This window comes from Anas acuta, chromosome 15 (assembly GCF_963932015.1).
Source record: "Anas acuta chromosome 15, bAnaAcu1.1, whole genome shotgun sequence".
Taxonomy (NCBI): domain Eukaryota; kingdom Metazoa; phylum Chordata; class Aves; order Anseriformes; family Anatidae; genus Anas; species Anas acuta.
Window position 1 is genome coordinate 10,918,319 of NC_088993.1, and position 10,298 is coordinate 10,928,616.

Genomic DNA, 10,298 nt, shown 5'->3' on the forward strand with positions numbered 1-10,298 from the left:
CATCACCTTTATTTACAGCACCGTCATAGACAACAGTTCAGCTGAATTGAAAAAAAAAAAAACAACACACACACACACACAATAAAAACCAAATTAGTTGTTTTTAAAATCAACACAACCAAAAGGCCAGTCCAGAGTCATTCTATCCAGCATCACTGAATTACACTGCTCTGAGAAGTCTTCATTTGTCAAGATGGTTGTCAAGCAAGAAGAACATGGAAGAACACATGTCCTTACTGCTCAGAATCTTGTACAGCAGGAGAAGACGAAACAAATCTGTTATACTAGGTAATTTTATCTTTCTAGCACACTTAAATGCCTTTTAGGAATTCCAAGTATATTTACAAAAATTAAAACACACACAAATAGCTTGAAGACTAATCCACCACATGAAATTACACAGAGTGGCGAGCCCATTTAACTACACTTACGCTCCTCTGTCATCTACAGAAGTTTGCTGTGATACCAATTATGCTCAGCCTACACTGGGATTTTTGTTTCTACCAAGGGAAAAAAAAAAAAGCCACCACAACTCTCAAACTGCATAAGACGAGTCTTGTTTTCCAGCTGGCCCGCGATGTTCCCCTGAGCTCTGACGACCAGTAAGAGAGAGAATGCCTCTGAGCTGATGGTGATAGCATCACGGAGAATACTCAGTGGTAAACACACCAACTCTTTCCCCACCACAATTCCGGCATTCTTTATATTGAAATCTGAAACTTGGGAGTTAAATTGGTTCTAAAAAGCCTCCTCAAGTTGTTCCCGACTAGTCTGTAACATCGTGCTCAGGACACTACAGGCACAACAGTCACCACAGACCTGCGTGCCGTCTGTTGGCTGTTTCCCTTGCTTCAGCAGCCTCCCTGGGCTAGGAACCCTAACCCTGGGCTGGGAGCCCTACCAGCCGAGACTCGGGCAGCCAGAGGCACGGTCCCAGCCCCGAGCATCCCAGACGTGCTGAGATCGCCCGGTCTCACTGCGAGCCCCGGCTGCGGGACCGCTCCGAGCCGCAGGCACCCAGACACCGGCGGGGCGTCCCGGTGCGCGCTGCGCCTCCCAAGGCTCCCCCCGGCGAGCCCCAAGTGCCAGCGGCAGCGCCGGGCCCACGGCACCCCCCGGCCCCCGCTCCGGGGCTCCCGCCGCGCTCCGGGGCCCGTGGAGGGGACGGGAGGGGACGGAGCCCCGGTGCTGCCGGCGCCGCAGCCACCATTTGCTGTCGGCAGCCGCCGCCTCGCCCCGCGCTCCGCTCCCCTCCCCCGCCGCCAGCAGGAAGCCGCGGCCCACGCCCGCCGCCGCCCCTCGGGGCCCCCTCAGGGCCCGGCCCCCTCAGGGCCCCTCCGATCACCTCAGGGCCCCCCTCAGCGCCCCGCCGCCCCCCTCAGCGCCCCCCTCCCGCCCCCCCCCCAACGGCCCCTCCGATCACCTCAGGGCCCCGCCGCCCCCCTCGCGGCTCCCCTCAGGGCCCAGCCTCCCCCCGCCGCTCCCCTCGGGGCTCGCTCCGGCCGCCGGGGCTGCCGAGGGCCGTGCCGGGACTCACCCGTCGCCCACCACCACACACTTGATGGCCTGCATCGGGGCTGCGCCGCCGCGGCGGGGCCTTGCTGCCGAGCGGGGAGGGGCGGGCGGCGGTCTGGGCAGCGGGTCGCGGCCGCCTCCGCCCTGCGGCTGGCAGCGGGGACGAGGCAGCGGCCACCACCCGAGGCGGGGAGCGGAGCGGAGCGCAGCGCAGAGGAGGGGTGCGGAGGGCGGGCCGCGGGCGAGCAGGAAGCGGCCGCGCCGCTCACATCCGCCCGGGCCGCGCTCGGCACCCCGCCCTCACGGCCGGCCGCTTCAGCGCCGCCGCTTCGGCGCCACTCGGGTATCTCCGGAGGCGCTCGGGTTTCAGCCGGCGCCCTTCGGGTTTTTCCGGCAGCGCCTCGAGGACTTCGGGCGCGTTCGGCAGCGCTCGGCCCCGCTCGGCTCGGGGAGGGAGCGGCCGCAATGGCCGCGCTGCCGGCACGGGCAGCGGACCCCGCCTCGGGTGTCCCCGGCGCGGTCCCTCGGCGTTTGGCTCTTCACTCGGCCGGAGCCTCGCCGAAGGGCGTTGTCCCGCCGTGGCCAGGGGGCAGCTCGCCCGTCGGGAGGCTGTGCCGCGGCCCCGCCGGCCTCCCGTCAGGGCAGGAGCCTGGCTGCGGCGGGGGGCGCGAGGAGCCGGGTGCGGCCACCATTTTGTGAGCCCCTCGGGCCCCTCGGCAACCGGCGGGGTGCGGACACCGCTGTGTGAGCCCGTGCCTCGCTCCTGAGGCCGTCCACCACGGCTTTCCCAGCCATCTGCGGCTGGTGCACGAGTTAGCGCACGGCATCTTAGGAAGTGTGTCAGTGTGAAGCGACGTCTGCCTCGCAGTCACCGTGTGGATGTAACTCGGGGCACCGGGGCACCCACCGTGCTCCCTCCGTGCCGCTGTCCCACACATCAGCTTCCCTGGACAGCCACACAGCACAGGCCGGCCCCTCTGGCTCAGCGTGCCAGCACGGCGCAGGGCAGGAGCAGTTCCTTTCATCGACAGACCCTCACGCTGCCCTCCTTCCTCCTGACACGCTGTGACATTAATTAATTCTGCTGGCAAGTTTCAGACAGATCAGTGCACAGTCAGCTTCATGAGATGGGACAGCCCGAGCCGCTCACGCTAGGACTGCCAGGCTACAAAGAGCCTTGGGTTCCTTTTTTTTCCCCGAGCAAACCAGTTATTTTTAGTAACTATTGAAGTGAAAGTCAAGCAGAGCAGGTCCAACAATCCCAGGAGCCTTTTCATTTCTACAGTTAGTTCTTGCCATTATTCTACTTGGCAGAGAAGCTTCTGGTTGGACTGATGCACACAACCACTGTTCTCTCCACATTGCCATCCGTCCAGGCCTCAAAGAAAGTATGGGGAAAAGCACATGCTTCTTGTGCCAAGTGGATGAGTTCACTGAAATTGATAGAGTGTACCACCAATGATGGTTTTCAAGTGGTTTGATCTATTAATTTCAGAACATTTCTAAATGATTTTGATACCATACAACAAAACCTCATCAATGGACAGAGCATCCCATGATATTTAATCTCTTCCATTTTTCTTTCTCAAGCAAAGATAATTCACGTTAGTGAAGAAAACATAACGACTGCTGTAAACTAAAAGGCTATTTTTGCAACACTTGTATGTCCATGTTCCCTCATACAGACGGAAGCGAAAATGACTTGTCATTTAAGCTAAATATCCTGAAAGCCAAGAGTCTGCTCCTGCCAATGACCTGGCAAGCATTCCCTACCCAGCAGCTGGGAGCTGCGGAAGAGAGGTGTGGGCAGTAGCACAGTGCTCCTGCTGTTCTTGGCTGCTACAACAGCTTTTGGGGCCTTTGAGATACTGCACAGAAATAGAGCAGACGTAAAGATTGTCTAATTTATGTTAGGGTCCTGGGGAGATCCAGAACGTGGACAGATTCAAGTGCTGTGTAAAACTGCTTCTGATTATCCCACCACCTACCAATTCCTTCCCTGGTTCTTTTTTGCTCAGTGTAACCCAGATGGATGTTTGGAATTTTTTACATGAAAAGGAACTACAGCGACATTTACAATCTCATTACAAAATAGCACAGAAAGATAAGCATGAAGGCTGTAATGGAGAAAACATTCACATTAGCAACAATTGCTTTTATGATCCTGCCGTGAGACAAGCAATCTTTTTATGTATGTTCTTTTCAGTGCTCCTCCATCTGATTCTTTTGGGATCAATTGTTTTAAGCATTGTCAAAAACTACTTAAGTCAAAGCACAGGGTATGCTTCAAGCACGCTTTAAATTTACAGTTGTAATTGGATATATAAATGCTAATATTATAAAATATCTAGATAAATATTTACTATTAGTCATTGAAAACAATATTACAGTTTGGATAGATGATGACAGTAATAGAATCCTACAGTGTTTATCCCACATGTTTGTATATCTTTATTCCTTCCAATATCCTAAAAAAAGAGCCTTTTGGAATTGTTCAAAATTTTCAGTTGCATTCCTAACTGTTATTTTCAGTTGCATTCCTAACTGATATCTCTTCTAAGGTAAATATTCTTTACATGCTCTGGAAGACAAATTCTTGTGTGTATGCTCCTTGATATGATGACACGATACATTAATTATTCTATTATTAAAATTCAACATATTTAATACATGCTTCAATTTGTTCTTACATCATTTTTGCTACACTCTTATTAAGTGTATTTGTTTTCAAAGAGAAAAAAAGTCCCTTACATAGTGCTGTTAATGTTTAACACTTTGCATATATGTTTTTCCCCTGAGAATCAGAGAAGTGGACACAGGGAATACACCAAAATGATCTGATAACATAAATAAATGTAGAATCAAAGAACAGGATGAAAGACAGGACAAGGGAGCGAGAAGTTCATAACAAACAGCTTAACAGAAAAAATATTAGCTTGATAGATATGATTGCTTTGCTGAGTTGTATATAGAATATTTACAGATGTAGTACACACAGGAGCATGTAAAAAGAAAAGAATTAGTGGCAGTAGCTATAACCAATTATAATTTTTTCCATAATTCTGATAAAGTCATGAATCATAAAGTCGAGGCCTAGATCAGTCCTAATATTGTTCCATAACCTATCACCTTGTCTTCTGTCATCCATTACAATTGTTGAAAGTATTTCTTAGACATCAAGAGGAAATCCTTATTTAAAGTTGTTTCGGGTACTGCCTGAATATGTGTATTGTGTATGTGCTGGCACTGAAGAAGAATTATTATCCTTTGTGGATGGGGAGTGGCAGGGTAATCACACTGATGCAATACTGGAAAGTGTTAGTCACCATGACACAAAACATCAGCATTACAGAGACAACAATAATTTGCACTTTTATAGCAACTTTCATCCCAAACTATTACTGTCTTCTTTAACGTGTTAGTTCGTCAATAAAACCACAAACAAATGCACAGAGAAGTAAAGAAGTACCAGTATACACACGGTACATACGAGAAAACACGTCAGTGAAAAAAAACAGGACACCTAGGAGTGATTCATGGATGTGTATTACTGCTCCTAGATGACACTTCCTGCAGACACCAGTTCTGTTCAATTGCCTCCAGGAAATAACATGCTACAGTATCTAAGTCAAAGTAAAAGCCTGTTTATGGGTAGTGTCAAAACTGTTTTTGGGGCAAAAAGCTGTAATCGGAGCTCACAGCCACTTGAAATTAGGGGTTGGACTGAAGGAGCCAATTTTACATGAAGTGAATCACATGCTACTAAAGGGTGGAGTAAGGCTTTCAGTATATGCTGCACTCTTGTCTCTTTACATATTTGTATGAGAATCAGAAGAAAAACAAAGGAAGAAAACAAAACAAAACAAAACATACCACCACCACCAAAAACACCCAAAACAACTTGAGAGATTTATCTTACTGGAGAAAAATAGGGTTTCTCAGTGCTTTTTCATCTTACAATAAAAGCTAAAAAAATTGTCTCAAAAATTTTATTCTTAAAGATTTTATCCTCATTTGAGTTGCTGGTAAAACTCAGGTGATTAATGATATAGTATTAGGGATATATAGTAACTGGTAGAAAGAAATCTTTATGCACAGGACTAGGGAACCAACGTTTCCCCCTAGTTCCATTTGTGGCATTACCTGCCTTTGTGGCCTGCCTGTCATTCACTGAGCCCCTTTCCCTTCCCACTTTTAAATCAGGATAGAAGGATGTATTCAAGCTGTTTGGAGAAGAGGAAATCTTCACAGAAGTTGGGGAGATATAGTAACATAAAATTCATATTAAAAATAATATAATCCACAAATAATCATCCACAAGTTTTAGCTATTCCAAGCAGACATTTTTGGCATGATTAGTTTCCTGAGCTTTGAAAAAAAAAACACAGTACTAGCATGTGATATGTACACTGTTCAAATATAGTACTCAGTCTGCTCTAGAGGAACCAAAGCCAGCAATAAAAAAGGAACCACAGCTTTTAAATGTCAGCATTTGCTGCATCAGAGAGAAGAGATTAAAGGAGTATGCAAATAAAATGTTCATATATAAATCTCTAAATTAATAAGGAAACGTTGTAAAATAAATGCATCATATTTGTGTGATATTAGCATAGATGATTTAGCTGGTATACATATACAACACAAACAAGTCCTGTATTTTCTTTAGATAGCTTCTGACAAATACCTCTTCTGTGCAGAATTTCAGTTATAAAACCACATAAGGCTTTGCATTCACTTCTGCCTCTCCTCAGGTTTAGCAAGCAGTAACAGACAGCGCTTACTACAGCAAGGGCTGCTGAAGACAGCGGGACTACACAGTAATCCCTGTATATGGCTGTAAGCTTTCTGGAATAGAGACATTATTATATATTTATTAACAAGACATTGGAACTCTCTGTTATTTATTTATTTATCACTGTAAATACCTCAGCAGAAATAAGGGAATAAGTCTTTTTGCCAACTGAAGGCATCAAATTATGCCATTAGGTGAGACATTGCTGAAGTACACAGATGTGTGAACTAGAGATTCCCCTCATCTTCTACCTATGTTGATATCAAGCATTTCACAGAAATGAGCTTTCAGATATTGAGGAAATGGGTAATGGTTTAACCATGACAGAAGTCCATTCAGCCCCACTAGTTATATTGCCTTCCACCTGCCAATTATTCTTCACATGAATAAAGACTGAAGGCTACAAGCTTTGACTTGGCTACCTGAACTCCTTTGAAAGATCAAGAGTTACTTTTGCTCCAGGCTTGCAGGCATGCTTATGAGGTTCAGTAAAGCTAGGACCTAAAAGGACAAGTCTTCTGTGGTCAAATTGCCCGAGAACAGGCAAAAGGTAAGAAGCCTACTTCTAAGTTGAATTAAAAACTTTTCTGGAAAACTTTTTTTTTTTTTTTTTTTCCCCAATTCATGTACACTTAAAAGCTGCTAAACTGCTTCTTCCTGTGAAGAGGAAGACTTCCCCAAATAAGTTGATTTATTCCGCAGTTCCTAAATATAACAATTACAAAATTGTCCTGTTTGCAGAACAATCTATGTGAATGGTGGCATAGGTTAATCACCTTCCCTCTGTTTTCACCCAATAGCAAGAGATGCAATTGGGTGCCTGGTGTTTCTGCGTACTTCTGGCAGCTAGCTAATTTGATATCATGTTAGATTTTTCATTTTTTAAACTGACAAAAAACGCCTGTTCAAATGTAGTCTTGTGTCTTTTTAGTATTGTGTATGTTAGAGGACCAATGCTTCTCAGTACAAGCTCACTGCAGCACTGTATGGTAACACAATAGCTTCTGCAAGAGTTATTCATATTGTCAGGAGCTTCAATTGCATCTAACTATGACTCAACAACAATGTGCTGTTAGAATCCGCAGCATGTTGTACATCTAATTTTCTGAAAGATTTTGTAGAGAGGAGGCTCAAAATTAGACAACATCACAAACCAAAAGAGTAAACTGAACGCTTTTGTCAGCAGGGACAATAAACCCTCTGAGGGCCGCCTGGGATTGCAGAGTGCCAAGGCTGGTTGCTGCTGGGGAAGGAAAGCACGGCATCAGCAGACGGGCTACCAGAGCTGTTGACAAGTTTCCTTGCAGCCCTAAAAACCCACTCACAAGAAGAGGTTTGTTAGGAACCATCTGGCTCTTTTTTCCTTTTCTCTCTTTTTTCTTTAATTTTCTTTATTTATTTTTAAGTGAACTTTCAGTCCAAAAGAGCACAGAAGATTACAGGAACTGAAGAGAACAAAATGTTTTAATGTTTAAAAAATCTGACTTTTCTCTTTTTCAAGTTTTTGTTATGATCTCGGTCTTTTGCAATCATTTTGTTGTCAATTGTCTTTTTTTTTTTTTTATATATACATAGCAATGGATATATAAAGATACCAGAAAGAAACTAAGTATAAATAACCCTAAATTCTCTCTCATTGAAACACAAAGTGCTCATAGTGTATCTCTGCTTTTATAGCTCTTACAGAGAACCTTGGAGACCCAATCACATGCACAAGGACTGTTGTGTTACACACCAGAGCGCAGAGAGGTCCCTTCCCAAAACAGGCCTATCCAAAAGCAGAGGAAAGACAGATATAGTTAAATACAGGGATGCTGTTAGGTAACATTGGTCTATGTGGTAGGCACATCCAGGGCCTAATTTTTATTTCTTTTGCAAGTAAGGTATCTTATAAGCGCTGAAGGAAAACAGAGAAATCTTTGTATGAGTATATGAGGAACTCCTAAACATAACAGATAGAAGTTGAGAAAGCTTCAGAATACAATTTGAAAATGTAACAAGAGTAATGTTGACTAACAACATTTTTTCTTTGAATAGAAGAATAAATGTTTGAATTCCTGAGGAGAAATTTTAAGCAGAATGAAATAAAACATGAAAGGACTTCAAAGATAAGGGTGTGCTTGTCTGATGCAACAGAGAAAGGCGAGTCAGGGTTAGGAAGCAAAATGGAATGATGGCACTAAATTGATGGAAAAGGATTTCTGCAGCTCTCAGCCACAAATTGCACGTCAATAGTTTTGAACTTCTGCATATTAAAGTAATCTGTGTTTTATCTAAATTGAAAAGGAAGGATTTTACCACCATGACAGAGCTGAAATCAAAGGAGGAAGTGGGGGGTAGCTTTGGGGTTTAGTTTTACTGTCTAATAAGTAGCTAATTTCCAAATCCTGATGTGACAAAATCTGATGAAGCTCTTCAATTGGTATTCAATTGAATTATCTTTTCAATTTGCATTTCTTTGTTGGAAAACTAAAGATTATTTTATCAAACACAATATTTAATTAAATAATTAGATCCAAATCAATACCAACGCTAACTTGTTGTTATGACCTAATTTATTAATGATATTGCTTATTTTAGTGTAAAAAGTAATTTAGTATCAGTATTTTCTCTTGTGTGTCAAATTCTTAATCAAGATTTTGAAATTGATAGTGTCACAATTCTGTCAATTAACAACATGAGCCCAAACTAATGAGAATCTGACAGATACCAACTGATAAATACAAGCTAATCAGCTTCCTGATTTAGTCTTTATATATCACATTGCATTCAATATAATCTCAAAAAGCTGCTAAATGTCTTAGAGCAGCTAAATTACTTTGTGCTCATCTGCTAGAGTAGATGGCTGCAGCACATATAACAGAGAAAGGAATGGAGACATTGAAGAATTTGAGTTAACTTGGAATTTCAGTTGTAGCACCTGGACACATCTTTGTTCCTGTGTCCTCAGTGTCTTCAGTACTAACAGGGTTATTAAAAACTTCAGATGTGGAGGAAAAAAAGATACAGCACCACTGTCTTCACAAAACAGCCAAGCTGAACTGACATAGACACACTACACAGCAATAATACTACTGCTTGCAGAAAGAAGCATACGCCCATCTTTGGAAACCTTTTTGAATTGCAAGCTATTGCATTCACTTTATGAATAATATACAAAACTTCAGTCTCTTTCCTTTTTTTGAATGATGTGCTGAAATAATCCAAAGGATACTTTATGAATGAAGTTGTGAGGAGAGTGGAGGCTATTATTTCATGTTCTCCAAAATGAAGATGGTGCAGGTAAGTCCTGTCTCCTCCTTTTAATAGTGCAGGTAGGCTCAAGAGACCTAGGCACAGAGACGTCAAACCGTAGACATCACAGATCATAGACAGATCAATCCTGGCCTCAAAGGGGATTCTTCAGCATTGATTAAAGGACTGACAAACAGTCCTTCTTCTGTGACTGAAGAGGGACCCAAAGAGCTTTGAATCTGCTTGGAAACCCTGGGGAAGATGGATAGGTTTCTGATAAGGTGTGTTCTAAAAGATGCATTTTCTTTGATACTTTTTTTGATCTGAATAAGCAGTGTTTTGCTTTTAAGAATCAGTAGGATAGTCTGAGAGAGCTCTGAGAGAGCATTTAACTCCGCAGTCTGACATTCAGTCAGATCTGCTTAGATGACTGCAATGAGCTACAGCTGTCCAGAATCAAAAAGCAGGGAGTGAAGGAAGGGGGTCCTGGACTTCCACACTCATAAGAGGCTTATCTGAAGGCCTGAGATCCAAGCGGGTTTCTTTGGATCTGTTCAGAAGCTGGATAAGATGAAAGAACTGGTTAAGGACAGCTCCAGTGACTGGTTCTGCCCTTGACAACCACGTTCTAGTCCCGATCAGGCTGGAGGGGCTGCCTGGTACCTCAGGCAGCAGGAAGGTATTGCGGTACCTCCTCACCTGCAGGACAGACAAGCCCTCAAAACACGCCGCATCCTTAAAATACTCCAGTTCCTGA

General features: G+C 44.3%; 1 protein-coding gene across 2 annotated transcripts in view; it reads right to left on the minus strand.

The window, feature by feature from the left end:
* The window catches only part of RAC1 (Rac family small GTPase 1), a 14,981-nt gene extending 13,145 nt beyond the window's left edge, over positions 1-1,836 (minus strand). Inside the window, exon 1 of one of the 2 annotated variants that reach the window (XM_068699113.1) lies at positions 1,538-1,836. In XM_068699113.1, the coding sequence (XP_068555214.1) occupies positions 1,538-1,572 (35 nt within the window). In that variant the 5' untranslated portion in view covers positions 1,573-1,836. The remainder of the gene's footprint in view (positions 1-1,537) is intronic. The other variant, XM_068699114.1, reaches the window with a different exon arrangement.
* Between the last annotated feature and the right edge of the window lie 8,462 nt (positions 1,837-10,298).